The sequence below is a fragment of the Bubalus kerabau genome, chromosome 1, assembly GCF_029407905.1.
Source record: "Bubalus kerabau isolate K-KA32 ecotype Philippines breed swamp buffalo chromosome 1, PCC_UOA_SB_1v2, whole genome shotgun sequence".
NCBI classification, from domain to species: Eukaryota; Metazoa; Chordata; class Mammalia; order Artiodactyla; family Bovidae; genus Bubalus; species Bubalus kerabau.
The window spans coordinates 209,764,241-209,780,994 of NC_073624.1; the positions used below are offsets into that span (position 1 = coordinate 209,764,241).

The window sequence follows — 16,754 nt, forward strand, 5'->3', positions numbered from 1 at the left end:
ATATATGTGGACCCATGATACAGTCACCACAATCTAGGTAATACATTTATATGTCTTCTCCAAAAGTTTCCTTGTGTTCTTTTGCTTTTTGTGTGAATGTGTGGTAGGAACACATAACATGATTCACCGTGGTACCAAATGTTAAGTACATAATATAATATTGTTAATTATAAGCAATATGTTGGACAGCAGCTCTCTAGAACTTATATTGTATAGCTGCAATTTTTTAACCATTGAGCACTTACCTGTTTCCTCCTCCTCCCATCCTCTGGCCATCACCATTTTATGTTTCTATAAGGCTGACTGTTTTACATATTACATATAAGAGGTGTGTTTGTCCATTTGTGTCTGACCTATTTTACATAGTATACCATCCTCAAAGTACATCCATGTTGTTGCACATTGTAAGGCTTGTTTCCTTTTTAAGGCTAAATAATATTTCATCAATATTCTAATAATACTCCATTAATTAAAGTTGACTAAAATACCATAAGGGGTTTCCTAGGTGGTACTAGTGGTAAAGAACCTGTCTGCAGTGCAGGAGGTATAAGAAACACAGGTTTGATCTCTGGGTCAGGAAGCTCCCCTGGAGGAGGGCGTGGCAAGCCCTTCAGCATTCTTGCCTGGAGAATTCCCAAGGACAGAGGAGCCTGGCAGGCTACAGTCCATAGGATCGCACAGAGTCGGACACAACTGAAAGGACTTAGCACGCATGCACGGAATATACTGTATCTTCTTTATTTATTCATAATATTTTATCAATATGCTAACAATACTCCATTAGTTAAAGTTGAATAGTATATCTTTTTATTTGACCATTATTAGATGGATACTTAGGTTGGCTGTTGTGAATAATGCTGCAATAAATACAGGAATGAAATTATCGCTTAAAGATCCCAATTTCAATTCTTTTGGGTGTATACCCAGAAGTGGGAATGTTGGACCGTATGATAGTTATAATATTTTGAGTAACATTGATTCTGTTTTTCATTCCCACTAATACTGTACAAGGATTCTAATTTATCCATAATCTTTCCAACATTTGTTGTCATCTGTTTTTTTTTATAACAACCATCCTTACAGGTATGAGGTGATATCTCATTGTGGGTTTATTTGCATTACCCAGATGATTAGTGGTGTTGAACACTTTTTCATATGCCTACTGGACATTTGTATGTCTTGTTTTGAGAAATGTCTGTTCAAGTTCTTTGTTCACGTTTTAATTGGGTCATCTCTTTTGTTGTTGTTGTAGACATTTGAATCTCTTATATACCTTGGATGTTATGTATAATTTTGTATATTTTCTCCCCTTCCATAGATTTTTGCTTTTGTTACCCATGGTTTGGTCTTATATCTTTAAAATAATTGCCAAGACCAATACCATGAAGGTTTTCCTCCATGTTTCTTCTAGGAGTTTCAGTTTCAGATTTTACATTCAAATCTTTAATCTAAGTTGATTTATGTGTATGGTGTAAGCTAGAGGTTCAATTTTATTCTTTTGCATGTGGATATTCAGTTTTCCCCAAACTGTTTATTGAAGAGACTGCCCTTTCTACATTGTGTATTCTTGGTCTCTTTGTTGAAGATGACTTGTTTATATGCAAGCGTTTATCTCTAGGTTCTCTATCCTGCTCCATCGATCTATACATTTACCTTTATGCCAATACAATACTGTTTTAATTACTATAGTTTGATCATTTTAAAAAAAAATCTGTTTTTTTCTATCTTGCAGAGCATCAGAAGACACCTATGCCATTGAGAGAATGCACACTGTATTATAGAATGCACATAATAGGAAAATAGATACAAGTTATGAGGTCTAAGCATTTAGCATATAACTTTGGGGAGAGATGACATTGTCATTTATCTGACCTTATGTAATATATAATCTTTCTCAGCTATGACTCAACTTTCTGGAACATACTTTGCACATGGGGATGGTGAAGAGCACCAATGAGGGAAACATAACAGGTTTTATCCTGTTAGGGTTTTCTGATTACCCTCAGTTACAGACAGCTCTCTTTGTGGTCATCTTAATCTTATATTTACTAACCATTTTAGGGAACACCACCATCATTCTGATATCTCATCTGGAACCCAAACTTCATACACCAATGTATTTTTTCCTTTCTCATCTCTCTTTCCTGGACCTCTGCTTTACTAGCAGTGTTATTCCTCAGCTCCTGGTAAACTTGCAGGATCCCATGAAAACCATTACCTATGGTGGCTGCATGGTTCAGCTCTACGTCTCTCATGCTCTTGGATCTACTGAGTGTGTCCTTCTGGCTGTGATGTCCTATGATTGCTATGTGGCCATCTGCCGTCCCCTCCACTATGCTCTCCTAATGCATCCTCATCTCTGCATGGCCCTGACATCTTTAGCATGGCTTAGTGGGGTGGCCACCACCCTGGTACAGTCCACTCTCACCCTGCAGCTACCTTTATGTGGGCATCACCAAGTGGATCATTTTATCTGTGAAGTCCCTGTACTTATCAAGTTGGCTTGTGTGGATACCACTTTCAATGAGGCTGAGCTCTTTGTGGCTAGTATCCTCTTCCTTGTTGTGCCTATCTCCTTCATCCTAGTCTCCTATGGTTACATTACCCAAGCAGTTTTGAAGATCAAATCAGCTACTGGAAGAAGGAAAGTTTTTGGGACCTGTTCCTCCCATGTGACAGTTGTCATCATGTTCTATGGAACCATCATGTTCATGTATCTGCAGTCAGCCAAAAGTACATACAAAGATCAGGGAAAGTTTGTCTCTCTCTTCTACACAGTGGTGACCCCCATGCTTAATCCTCTTATTTATACTCTGAGGAACAAAGAGGTCAAGGAAGCACTAAGAAAAGTTCTAGGGAAGATTTTGGTAATAAAGTTTACATGATTGTCAAAAAATGGTTTAAAGCATTACTATGATAAATACCTAATTTTTGTGGTTAAAGAAAATCACATAATGTTTTAAAACTTTTTCCCCCATTTCCTTTTGATTAATTTCTTATAAAACATTTTGTAATATACTATGGAATGTATGTGTCTAGTCCCAACCTTACAATTACACAGTGGTAACATAAATCCTTTGGTTCATGTCTTTTCTCCAAAATATATTATATATGCAGCATTTGAGGTTTATTTTAATTAAATATTTTATAAGATGAAGAAAAATATGAAAATATTCAAGAAATACTTTACATTAGCCATTTAACAATTTTTGAATAATATATTTAGTCTCTTACCCTTTATGTTTCTCTAGATGGATTTATGGCTTATTTTTTGCAAGGATGTATCTAAGATGGATGAACCATGGGCAAGCTGTCATAAAGCAAATTATTTTACTTCACCCTATACTCTATCCACTTAACATGTGGTAGACATATAGAGAGTTGCATAAACAGCATGAAGACAAAAGCCACACATTAAAGGTGGAGAATAAAGCAGAAGCAGAAACTTGATTTTATTATTTTGTAGTTGAACCAATTGAACCACTTTGAACTAACATCGGACTCTGATTCCTAAGAAAAAGCATAGCCATGGACTATTCTATAGCTTGCAAAGCCATATAAAGAAAAACACTATTGTTGTTAGTATAACCATACACTTCTTAATGTTATGTTGATTATTTCACTTTAAAAATATACAATAATATACTCTTTTTTTTTTTTTTTACATTTAGGTAAATATATATAAACATATTTTTATAATTTGTAAATTCGTTTTCCAGATGAAAGCTTAATAAAACTCCTTTTATTATTTATGCTACAACACTGATTTGTTACCTATAACTTCATTCTGAAGATCTTTGCTTATAATATTCCTTTTCTGAAAATGAAGACTTTTGCACGTTGATTCTGAAAAATTTTATACAAACACAGAGTATTAAAATCTCTATGTCACTGCATTGTAGCAAACATTAGGTTGTACAGCCTGTAGTTGGGAAAAATACTCTACATTCCATAGGCTTTGGAAAACTGTGTCTCCATTTTTATTGCCTCAAGGTATTTTTAAAATTTCCTCTTTAGTTTCTTTGCTGATCCATTAATTGTTTAGTAGAATGTTGTTTACTGTTCACATGTTCATGTTTTTTCCAGTTTTGTTTTCAAAATTATTTCTAGTTTCATAGTGTTGTGGTCAGAAAAGATGTTTGATGTGATTTTAATCTTAAATTTATTGAGACTTGTTTTGCGGCCTAACATGTAATCTACTATACAGTTTTTAGGTAAACTATTTTGTAAATATTTATTAAGACAATGTGGTTAATATATCACTTAAAGTCAATATTTTCGTATTGATCTTCCCTTTGGATGATTAATTGATTGATGTAGGTACGGTATTAATGTCCCCTATTATTATTGCTTCCCTGGTGGCTAAAGAATAAGAATTCACCTACAATGTGGGAGACCAGGGTTGGGAAGATCCCCTGGAGAAGGGAATGGCAGTATTCTTGCCTGGAGAATCCCCATGGGCAAAGAAGCCTGGTGGGCTATAGTCCATGGGGTCACAAAGAGCCAGACATTACTGAGTGACTGCTGCTGCTGCTGCTAAGTCACTTCAGTCGTGTCCGACTCTGTGCGACCACATAGATGGCAGCCCACCAGGCTCCCCCGTCCCTGGGATTCTCCAGGCAAGAACACTGGAGTGGGTTGCCAGTTCCTTCTCCAATGCATGAAAGTGAAAAGTGAAAGTGAAGTCGCTCAATCATGTCTGACTCTTTGCGACCATATGGACAGCAGTCTACCAGGCTCCTCTGCCCATGGGTTTTTCCAGGCAAGAGTACTGGAGTGGGGTGCCATTGCCTTCTCCTTAAGCACACACAAACACTATTACTGCAAACTCTCAACTTCTCCTTTTATATCCATTAATATTTCTTTGCTTTATATATTCAGGTGCTCCTGTATTGGGAGAGATAGTATTTATGAACATCATATCCTTTTTTCAGATAGACCTCTTTCAGTTCAGTTCAGTAACTCAGTCATGTCAGACTCTTTGTGATCCCATGAATTGCAGCATTCCAGGCCTCCCTGTCCATCACCAACTCCTGGAGTTCACTCAAACTCATGTCCATCGAGTCGGTGATGCCATCCAGCCATCTCATCCTCTGTGGTTCCCTTCTCCTCCTGTCCTCAATCTCACCCAGCATTAGAGTCTTTCCAATGAGTCAACTCTTTGCATGAAGTGGCCAAATATTGGAGTTTCAGTTTTAGCATCAGTCCTTCCAAAGAACAACCAGGACTGATCTCCTTTAGAATGGACTGGTTAGATCTCCTTGCAGTCCAAGGGACTCTCAAGAGTTTTTTCCAACACCACAGTTCAAAAGCATAAATTCTTCAGCACTTGGCTTTCTTCACAGTCCAAATCTCACATCCATACATGACCACTGGAAAAACCATAGCCTTCACTAGATGGACCTTTGTTGGCAAAGTAATGTCTCTGCTTTTCAATATGCTATCTAGGTTGGTCATAACTTTCCTTCCAAGGAGTAAGTGTTTTTTAATTTCATGGCTGCAGTCACCAACTGCAGTGATTTTGGAGCCCCCAAAAATAAAGTCTGACGCTCTTTCCACTGCTTCCCCATCTGTTTCCCATGAAGTGAAGGGACCAGATACCATGATGTTAGTTTTCTGAATGTTGAGCTTTAAGCCAACTTTTTCACTCTCCTCTTTCACTTTCATCAAGAGGCTTTTTAGTTCCTTTTCACTTTCTGCCATAAGGGTGGTGTCATCTGCATATCTGAGGTTATTGATATTTCTCCTGGCAATCTTGATTCCAGCTTGTGCTTCTTCCAGCCCAGCACTTCTCATGATGTACTCTGCATAGAAGTTAAATAAGCAGGGTGACAATATACAGCCTTGACGTATTCCTTTTCCTGTTTGGAACCAGTCTGTTGTTCCATGTCCAGTTCTAACTGTTGCTTCCTGACCTGCATATAGGTTTCTCAAGAGGCAGGTCAGGTGGTCTGGTATCCCCTTCTCTTTCAGAATTTCCCATAGTTTATTGTGATCCATACAGTCAAAGGCTTTGGCATAGTCACTAAAGCAGAAATAGATGTTTTCTGGAACTCTCTTGCTTTTTCCATGATCCAGCGGAAGTTGGCAATTTGATCTCTGGTTCCTCTGCCTTTTCTAAAACCAGCTCAAACATCTGGAAGTTCACAGTTCACGTATTGCTGAAGCCTGGCTTGGAGAATTTTGAGCATTACTTTACTAGCATGTGAGATGACTGCAATTGTGCAATAGTTTTAGCATTCTTTGGCGTTGCCTTTCTTTGGGATTGGAATGAAAACTGACCTTTTCCAGTCCTGTGGCCACTGCTGAGTTTTCCAAATTTGCTGGCATATTGAGTGCAGCACTTTCACAGCATCATCTTCCAGGATTTGAAATAGCTCAACAGGAATTCCATCACCTCCACTAGCTTTGTTCTTAGTGATGCTTTCTAAGGCCCACTTGACTTCACATTCCAGGATGTCTGGCTCTAGGTCAGTGATCACACCATCGTGATTATCTGGGTCGTGAAGATCTTTTTTGTACAGTTCTTCTGTGTATTCTTGCCACCTCTTCTTAACATCTTCTGCTTCTGTTAGGTCCATACCATTTCTGTCCTTTATCAAGCCCATCTTTGCATGAAATGTTCCCTTGGTAACTCTAATTTTCTTGAAGAGATCTCTAGTCTTTCCCATTCTGTTGTTTTCCTCTATTTCTTTGCATTGATCTCTGAGGAAGGCTTTCTTATCTCTCCTTGCTATTCTTGGAATTCTGCATTCAGATGCTTATATCTTTCCTTTTCTCCTTTGCTTTTCACTTCTCTTCTTTTCACAGCTATTTGTAAGTCCTCCCCAAACAGCCATTTTGCTTTTTTGCTTTTCTTTTCCACGGGGATGGTCTTGATTCCTGTCTCCTGTACAGTGTCACAAACCTCTGTCCATAGTTCATCAGGCACTCCATCTATCAGATCTAGTCCCTTAAATCTATTTCTCACTTCCACTGTATAATCATATGGAATTTGATTTAGGTCATACCTGCATGGTCTAGTGTTTTTCCCTACTTTCTTCATTTTAAGTCTGAATTTGGCAATAAGGAATTCATGATCTTTACCACAGTCAGCTCCCGGTCTTATTTTTTCTAACTCTATAGAGCTTTTCCATCTTTGGCTGCAAAGAATATAATCAATCTGATATCAGTATTGACCATCTGGTGATGTCCATGTGTAGAGTCTTCTCTTGTGTTGTTGGAAGAGGGTGTTTGCTATGACCAGTGCATTTTCTTGGCAAAACTCTGTTAGCCTTTGTCCTGCTTCATTTTGTACTCCAAGGCCAAATTTGCCTGTTACTCCAGGTATCTCTTGACTTCCTACTTTTGCATTCCAGTACCCTATGATGAAAAGGACATCTTTTATTGGTGTTAGTTCTAGAAGGTCTCATAGGTCTTCATAGAACTGCTCGACTTCAGCTTCTTTGGCATGGTTGTGCATAGATTTGGATTACTGTGATATTGAATGGTTTGCCTTGGAAACAAACAGAGATCATTCTGTCATTTTTGAGATTGCACCCAAGTACTGCATTTTGGACTCTTGTTGACTATAAGGGCTACTCCATTTCTTCTAAGGGATTCTTTCCCACAGTAGTAGATAAAATGGTCATCTGAATTAAACTTGCCCATTTTAGACCATTTTAGTTTACTGATTCCAAAAACATCGATGCTCACTCTTGCCATCTCCTGTTTGACCACTTGCAATTTACCTTGATTCATGGACTAACATTTCAGGTTCCTATGCAATATTGTTCTTTGCAGCATCCGACTTTATATCCATCACCAGGCACACCCGCAACTGGGCGTTATTTTCTCTTTGGATCTGTCTCTTCATTATTTCTGGAGTTATTTCTCCACTTTTCTCCAGCAGCATATTGGGCACCTACCGACCTGGGGAGTTCATCTTTCAGTGTCCTATCTTTTTGCCTCTTCATACTGTTCATGGGGTTCTCAAGGCAAGAATACTGAAGTGGTATTATACAGAAAATATAACTAATATTTTATAATAAAATTAAATTGAGTAATATATATATATATATAAACTTTAATCATTAGTGATGCTGTATACCTGAAACTAATATGATAATGTAATTACTATACTTCAATTAAAAATAAATGTTTAGAGACTGAGATTTGAAAAATATATTTTTTAAAAAAAGTCATAATCTCACAAAAATGTCAGATCTAGACATTTCTTCAGATGATTTTAAAGTTATTAATACTTTGCAAGTTATTTTTAAAGTTATTAATACTTAACAAGGACAGATGCTCAGAGAAAAATTATATGGCTCATTGAACCCAATATTCAGGAAGAAAAAAATTGCTCTATTGATCTCTCTTGCGACTGGGGGCTTCCCTCGTAGCTCAGTCGGTAAAGAATCTGCCTGCAATGCAGGAGACCTGGGTTCAATTCCTGGGTCTGGAAGACCCCCTGGAGAAGGAAATGGTAACCCACTCCAGTATTCTTGCCTGGAGAATCCCATGGAGAGAGGAGCCTGACAGTCTACAGTTCATGGGGTCGCAAGAGGGGGACATAACTTAGTGACTAAACTGCCACCATTACCTCTTGTAATTGTAGTAAAGAAAGAAAAATACCCAGAAGTAGGCTATTTTTATTTATTTTATACCGGGAAAGTCTGATAACTATTTTCTTAAGAAATTATAAGGTCCCAAAACAATATTCAAGGAAGAAAGGAAACTCTCACAGTTGGGAAGTAAGTGTATCCTCTCTCCCTGGATGATCCTCAGAATTAGTCAGTTCCTTGACTAATTGTCTGTTGGGGACACAGGTTTTCCCCAGAAGACTTTTAACTGTAAACAAGTCATGGCCTTTTGGTGATATTGCCAACTTCCCCTTTTTAGGATTTCCTTCTGTCATAATTCTCATTACCACTAAAAATTTCCTCACAGTTGGCTTCTGTCGGAAATATGACTCTTTGATAGACATGATTTTGAAGCCTGTCATCTTGTGGTCAGGCTCTGGTTAGATATGTAAACACACAACTAAGAACATGCTGTGTAATGAGCCTTCTGAGGATGTGAAAATTTCAAACAGAACAAAATAGCCATAATTGTAAGTAAGGATTGTCTGTTCAGTTTTAATTGAATATACTTGGATCTTGAAGGGGTTTATAAAAGTTACTGAGGTAGCAAGTCTTTGGTTTCTATTATTGCTGGATTTGATCTATCAGTTAAATAACAATGGTTTCTGATGAGACAGATAAGCTATTTGCACTCAGGTTTGCCTATCAAATAAGGGAATAGAGTAATTTATGCTATTCTTCATAGGTATAAACCATTGTCATTGACTTGTTTAGATGGCTAATATTTTTTGAGTTAATTGTGCTTTTACAGGAACACTATAGATGATTATGATGATAGACAACAGATAAATAGATACAGACACACTCAATTCCACATCAATACAACTCCACAGCTCAATTAGAGCACTTCAATTCAAGGTGATTCAGCTTTCTGTAAAAATTTACTCATGTGAATTATCATAAGGAAACTTTCATTAAATAGGGCACCACTACAAGCTTTTCAATTCTGGAGCTCTCTGCCATTTTCGAAAAATGTCTCTAGTGGTGAAGAATCTGCCTGCCAATGCAGGAGATCCCAGAATCACAAATTTGATCCCTGGTTTGGGGAGATCCCCTGGCGAAGGAAATAGCAACCCACTCCAGTATTCCTGCCTGGAAAATTCCATGGACAGAGAAGCCTGGCAGGCTACAGTCCATGGGGTCACAAAGAATCAGAGATGACTGAGTGACTAAGCACACATAAACAAATTAACCAAAACAAGGGAGGGTTAGCTTTATTGATTGGATTTCATCAAGAAGAAATGTAGTATTTTCTAGAGATCTATTCTTTCTTAATTCTAATGACATTATGGTCTCATTTTTTTTTTTTGGTTTTGTTTTTCCTTATAGGATGTAATTTATTTTACTGAAACTTGAAGGTCAGCAAGAATACAAATCTTTATGGGTAGAGGGCACTTGATTACACCTTAGATCAGGAACTTTACTCAGGACAGCACTTCCAATCTGTTTTTTAAACACACAAACTGAGAAATCTACAATCACTGAAACTGAATTTTCACCAATAGTGCTATGCTGTCAGTCACTCAGTCATGTCTGACTCTTTGCAACCCTGTGGACTGTAGCCCATCAGGCTCCTTTGTTCATGGGGATTCTCCAGGCAAGAATACTGGAGTGGGTTGCCATGCCCTCTTCCAAGGGATCTTCCCAACCCAGGGATTGAACCCAGTTCTCCCACATTGCAGGCAGATTATTTACTGTCTGAGCCACCAGGGAAGCCTAATAGAGTAGCCATGAAGGAACACAGGATATGGAAAATATGCTAGATCAGAAAAACATGTGTCTTACACTGAATTTCTCCAAATGGAGACAGGACAGAATTATGATTTTTTAGGCTGTCCCAAAGCTTTCTACAAGCAGGCAATTGAGGTAATGAACAAAGGTTGAGTGGCACAATAGCACAGGTAACAGAGGAGTTGATTCTGGCTATGTAATATTCCATTATGTATATGTACCACATCTTCTTTATCCATCCCTCTGTTGGTAGGTGTTCTTCTTCAACCCTGACTTTAGGCAGTTACAAAAACTTTGCCTAGCAGGCTTCATGGGAAAACCTGCCACCTCCACATGAGACTTGCTGCATAGCCAATGCACTGCAATCTCTGAAAGGTTGCAGTCAGACTCAAGGTCCTGTGGCTAGTCATGTCCTTAGACACATTGGTATTTATGTTCTGGGCATCTTCCTTGCTAGGTCTGTTTGTCTGAAGCTTTGGAAAGAGGCTTTCCTTATGTGGCCTCCCCCGTGGCTCAGTGGTAAAGAGTCTGCCTGCCAATGCAGGACGCACAGGAGATGCTGATTCTATCCCTGGGTTGGGAAGTTCCCCTGGAGAAGGAAATGGCAAACCACCCCAGTATTCTTGCCTGGAAAATCCCATAGACACAGGAGCCTGATGGACTATGGTCTGTAGGGTCACAAAGAGTCAGACAGGACTGAGCAACTGAGTACTTCTTCAGGTACTTCTGCCAAAGCCTTCTGGTAGGGGAAGAAAGGGAAAACTTGAAGACTTCTTCCACTCTGATTCAGTGCTCTATTTTTCCATACCTTGTCCTTTTCTTCTCTCTCTCCCCTTGGCTTTAGGATCATGAAATTGCAGGAGCTACTTTTTTTAGGGCACCCTCAACAGTGATGCCATTCTATAAAGGGACAAGAAACATGGAGTAGGTGCTTTCTCCAGCTTTGGACTCATGATATCACTGTAAGTGGTTAAGGGCTTCCCTGTCACTTTGTTTTGGCTCATTTTTTTTTTTTTTTTAATTTCCTATATATGCAGTTCAGCTCTCCCTCTCAGCTCAGCTTACCTGGCCATAACTTATTTTTCTTATATTTTCTGTACAGATTTTTTTTAAAAAGAATCAGACTGTGGGAAACAAGACACCTGAAAATGCATTCATTTCTTTATCAAGCTGTTATTGAATTATTATGCCTCAGACATCAGAAAAATTACATTAAATATCAGTAAAGCATGACCTTTCAGTTTAAGAAGTAGCTTATGATTGGGTAGGACTAAAATTAGGTCAGTAGAGTCTTAGAGTTTCTATTAATATGATAGAAGTACATTTAGAGTATAGCAGTGACACAAAATAAATCTTGTCAGCATGGAGAGTGGAGGTAAGTCAGAGTCAAGGGGGAGTTTGTATGTTAGAGATCAGTGCTAGATTTTGAAAACTGTAGATGCTTTTCAGGTGATGGATGTTGGAGAGAATATTCTGGTAGAGGAATAAAGATATAGTTAACTGAAGACAGGAGATTGCAAATTGCTCAGCATGGCAGGGTAATGAGTCAGCTTGTGGGGGCAGAGGCAGAGGCTAGGTAGGGCATGGACCGGCAAAAGGAGGACCTAGAGTGCTTTGTGTGTGGTATCCATCCCTCTGGTTGGTGGTTCATGCTTGGTTTGAATGAAAATTAAAGGCAAAGATCATGACACCCAGCTACACCTCATTTATCGATTCTTGTATCTGCTTATCACTTTTTTTTTACCCACTCAATTCTACCCAGTTAAGATAAGATATTTTAAAACAGTCTTATTCAAAACCATCAACATTTCTAGTCTCTTCATCTGGATTTCAAAGTCTTTCACAATCTCAACTATAGAATACAATTTTTATTATTTCTCCTTTCATCCATATGCAATAGCTTAATTGTTACTTTAAGAAAATACAAGGAGAATCCCCCATTTTAAGATCTCTTGCACAATTTGGCCCTGCTTCCAACTTCTTTCTTGCTTTTTATGTTTTTCTTAAAAATAGCTTGTTTCTGCCTGCTTCTTGTATTAATATCTATATTTTCCATATTGCATTTTTTTGTCATGTTTAGCATAACAATTTTCAATTATAGAGACAAATAGACATTAGAAACTTCTATAAAAGTCATCATGAGCTGACATTGAAAAACATTTCCTCTATGTCTTTTGGACTGAAGAAAAACACACCTGGCTCACACCTGGCTCGGTGTATATAAATATAGAAACAATCACCTCATTTTAAGACTCCTACTAAAATTTCACAATCAGTCAAGAAGAACTTTGACCAAAAGCATGGTAGCAGAGAATGGAATGAAACATGTTTTGAAATGGGAGTCTTGGTAAGTTGGGTAAAAATCTATCAGAATGGGAAATATAGTCTGCCATTTTATACTTCTTCAGTTTTCTCATTCTGAAAGCAAATTATAATAGAATCATCTTATAATCCTTCTCTTATCCCCCTTTCCATAACAAAATCACTATTTAATTAATTTTGACATTTTCATTCAATTAATTTTCCTCCAACTAATTTTTATTAAACTGCTGTCAAATTTTATTGAACTGTTGTCATTTCCAAGAGTTTTCAGTCCATTTGCATTACAAGGCCACTAGTTAATATGATAAGAACTATCAAAATGTTCCTCATTGAACTCCCTGAAAATAATTTTTCCACATCCATCTATAAATCATTACCAGGCCAATATTTCCAAAACAGAAATAGATAATATCTTTCTCCTGTGTGCTCATAAGCCTCCAAAGACATTTCATTGTTTGCACAATGAAGTTAATAACTACCTTGCTCAGAAATTTCTACAATTTGGCTTCAAATACTTTTTTTCTAGGCAAAACTTTAACACTCACTTTTTTGTTTCTTATAAAGGCAACTGAATTATCCACACATGTTGTACCAGTGTTTACCAAGTGATCTTGAAATTTCTTCACCTTTCACATAAGCTCTTTTCATTTTTGCTTGTAATTTGTTCTATGGTTTTATCATGTTGAATGTTTAGGAGTTTTTCAAACAAACTACATTTATAGAGCTAATATATTTAGTTCTTCATTAATAATGTATGTTCTCTTGAGTATGATATTTTCTTCACTGAATATTAGAAAATTTTAGCCAGCTTATTTACATAATGTTGCTTCAAAATATAACTAAAAATAATTTTTATTTTTGGCACTTCAATCATTGAATGAACATATATAATTTGATTTATATTATATAATTTGGCTCCTCAAACATACCTTTTTCATTCCCTCCTAGTAATTTCTAATGTTTTCCCACATGCAAAAATTGATCTTATATCCCTTCCCATCTTAGTATTACCTATCTTTAAACATATTATTTTAGTTAGTTTTATACATAAAGACTTTCCTAGACTTCATATTTCAAAATGATATTTTTTCAACTATTATTTTGCAAAATCTATTTGAAAATTATTTACTTAGATCATACTTTTAAATTTATTTTAAAATTTGAATTATCACTTAAGTATTCAATTTTGCTTTGTCTGTCTAGATATACAATTAAACCCATGAATATCTTACCTTCCTCTGTTTAGGCAGTGACTAGAGACGAGAGTTTAAGAGTGCGTGTATGTAGGGGGAAGATGCAAAGAAATTTCCCATGTCCATTTGTGCCTACGATAAAACCTGAATATCATATTTTGCATGCAGATTTTGTCAACAGTTAAAAACCATGATATGCTGTTCACTTTATTTTGAGAGACACTTGATTTCAGAAGTAAATAGATCATCTCACATTTCTTGATATGCACACAAATATTCACTTTGAGTGACTTTAATAATCAGTTTCCAGATAACCCCAATGCTGAAAGCATTTATGATTTTTAAAGAAGAGTCACTGGACTGGAATGAAGTAACATGGATTGATGTTCCAAGTCAGTAACACATTGCTCATTTGCTTCAGTTGTATCCGACTCTTAGCGACACCATAGACCATAGCTTGCCAAGCTTCTCTGTCCATAAGATTTTCCTGGCAAGAACACTGGAGTGGGTTGCCATTTCCTTCTCCATGGGATCTTCCCAACCCAGGTATCCAATCCGAGTCTCCTGCACTGTAGATGGATTCTTTACCACTGAGCCACTAGGGAAGCCCAGTAACACATTGGGGATGAAAAATCAACAGGTTGGACAAGTCAGTCTTCTTGACCCTTTCAGCTCATACATTCTGTGATTCTGGGATGAGCTGTTTCAAATGTTCTCTTTTAGCAGGTGCAGTTCCCTCTAGAGGATGGAAAAAGCCAACGAGAGTTCTCTGATTGGTTTTGTCCTTCTAGGATTCTCAGACCACCTTCGCCTAAAGGCTGTGCTCTTTGTATTTGTCCTTTTGTTCTACCTCCTGACCCTTGTGGGAAATATCACCATTATCATCATCTCATACCTGGATCCTCCTCTTCATACCCATATGTACTTCTTCCTCAGCAACCTCTCCTTTCTGGACATCTGCTTCACTACTAGCCTTGCACCTCAGACCCTAGTTAACCTGCAAGGACCAGAGAAAACCATCACTTATGGTGGTTGTGTGGTACAGCTCTATATTTCTCTAGCACTGGGCTCAATTGAGTGTATCCTCCTGGTTGTGATGGCCTTGGATTGCTATGTTGCTATTTGCAAACCTCTTCACTATGTGGTCATCATGAACCCACGGCTATGCCAGCAGCTGGCATTTATCTCCTGGCTCAGTGGTTTGGCCAATTCCTTGATTCAGGCAACCTTTACTTTGCAGTTGCCCTTTTGTGGCAACCACAGGCTGGATCATTTTATTTGTGAAGTACCAGCTCTCCTTAAGTTGGCTTGTGCGGATACCACCATCAATGAGTTGGTCCTTTTTGTTGTTAGTATGCTGTTTCTCCTAATCCCCCCAGCACTCATCCTTATCTCCTATGGCTTCATAACTCAAGCAGTGCTGAGGCTCAAGTCAGTGGAGGCAAGGCGCAAAGCCTTCAGCACCTGCTCCTCCCACCTTATGGTGGTGATCATTTTCTATGGCACCATAATTTACATGTACCTGCAACCAAGCAACAGTTATGCTCAGGACCAAGGCAAGTTCATCTCACTTTTCTATACCATGGTGACCCCCACCTTAAATCCTATTATTTACACATTAAGAAACAAGGATGTGAAAGATGCTCTAAAGAAGCTTCTCACAGGAAAACTGTGCTTTCTACAGACATGATGTGCAAGGAAGTGATCATAAGTCATGTAGTTACTCAGTTTCTACTTAGCCAAAACACTGTTCTCAATTTTATACAAATTAAATTATTGTTCTTGTTTTATCTACATAAAGAATCTTCTCTTATTTTATGTGCAAATAACAAAATGTATATATCTTTATTTGTTGAGAGCTTGAACCATGGGAAACAGAATTGTGCATGGGTATACACTGTGACCTTACCACAAAGTCTGTATTTTACTTCTGACACTTATTCCCAAGGATTCAAAAAAAAAAAAAAAAGTAAACCATTAAGTATTTACCAATTGTTCATTGAAAGTTAAGAAATTTTGATAGACTTTTCTAAGACCACTTTCAAATAAAATTTATAAAGATAATATAATACATTTTAGCTCTTTATTTATAATGTATATTCTCTTGAGCATATTTTCTCTATTAAATATTAAGGACTTTTAGCCACCTTATCTAATTTGTTTTCAGTTTTAGTGAATTGTCCAACTTTCTGTCAAGTACATTATATTTATTTCCTACTGCTGCACTCATTAAAGCTTCACATTGGAAAATAAGTATTTTATGTATGCACTTCCTCTACCCAAACAGAAAAAAAAAAAAAACAAAAAACCTCATAGTGTCAATTTATTACTCAGGAAGATACTGTATTAACTATTCTTTTACATACCCATTTATCATTTAAAAATACCTTTTAGGAAGAAGCAAGTGAAATAAAATATTCTAAACATTATTTTGGATAACTTACTAAGTGCATCTCCTTTTGTGTTCTTAGGTCACGGCATGCAAAACTTTTAAGAGAAAAAGTAATTCAATAATTTTGTTCTAAATCATTTTCTAATCAGATAAGAATAATTGCACTTCAAAATGCACCATTATTTTTAAAATAATTTTTATCACTTAAAGTAATAAAGAAGTCTCAGTCAAAGATTATCTAATGAATCTTAGTACATCAAGAAAACATTACAGTTATGAAAAGTTGGGTCACTTTTGGTATAATTTTTTTTCTTTTTTGCATTGTAAACACACGGATTCCACTCCATATACAACATATGATTCTGTATAGGCTACAGTAGTAATTCTGTAAATATATGTGTGTTTAAGTGTGTGTATGTGTGTCTGTGTTATACTATTTGGAAAAGAATAGAGCAAATATGAAAGTATAATGATAAGTTGCAGAAAACAGAT

The 16,754-nt window shown here is 37.0% G+C and overlaps 2 protein-coding genes across 3 annotated transcripts; both read left to right on the forward strand.

Moving 5' to 3' along the window:
• The first annotated feature begins 1,382 nt into the window (after positions 1-1,382).
• On the forward strand, positions 1,383-2,885 carry LOC129642150 (olfactory receptor 2G2-like). 2 transcript variants are annotated; one of them, XM_055566707.1, is made up of 2 exons: positions 1,383-1,413; positions 1,972-2,885. In XM_055566707.1, the coding sequence occupies exons 1-2, from the start codon at positions 1,383-1,385 to the stop codon at positions 2,883-2,885; spliced, it is 945 nt and encodes a 314-aa protein (XP_055422682.1). The 2 variants fall into 2 exon arrangements, with proteins under 2 accessions (XP_055422682.1, XP_055422681.1); XM_055566706.1 differs by lacking the exon at positions 1,383-1,413 and having other exon boundaries at positions 1,932-2,885.
• An 11,726-nt stretch (positions 2,886-14,611) lies between these two features.
• Positions 14,612-15,560, forward strand: LOC129642151 (olfactory receptor 2G3). The gene has a single exon (XM_055566708.1). It carries the CDS (start codon positions 14,616-14,618, stop codon positions 15,558-15,560), a length of 945 nt encoding a protein of 314 aa, XP_055422683.1. The 5' UTR covers positions 14,612-14,615.
• Positions 15,561-16,754: the final 1,194 nt, after the last annotated feature.

What these genes read in the sequence shown, in the direction of transcription:
- LOC129642150 (XM_055566706.1), top strand. Translation starts at nt 1,932, where the DNA reads ATGGGGATGGTGAAGAGCACCAATGAGGGAAACATAACAGGTTTTATC.
- LOC129642151 (XM_055566708.1), top strand. Translation starts at nt 14,616, where the DNA reads ATGGAAAAAGCCAACGAGAGTTCTCTGATTGGTTTTGTCCTTCTAGGA.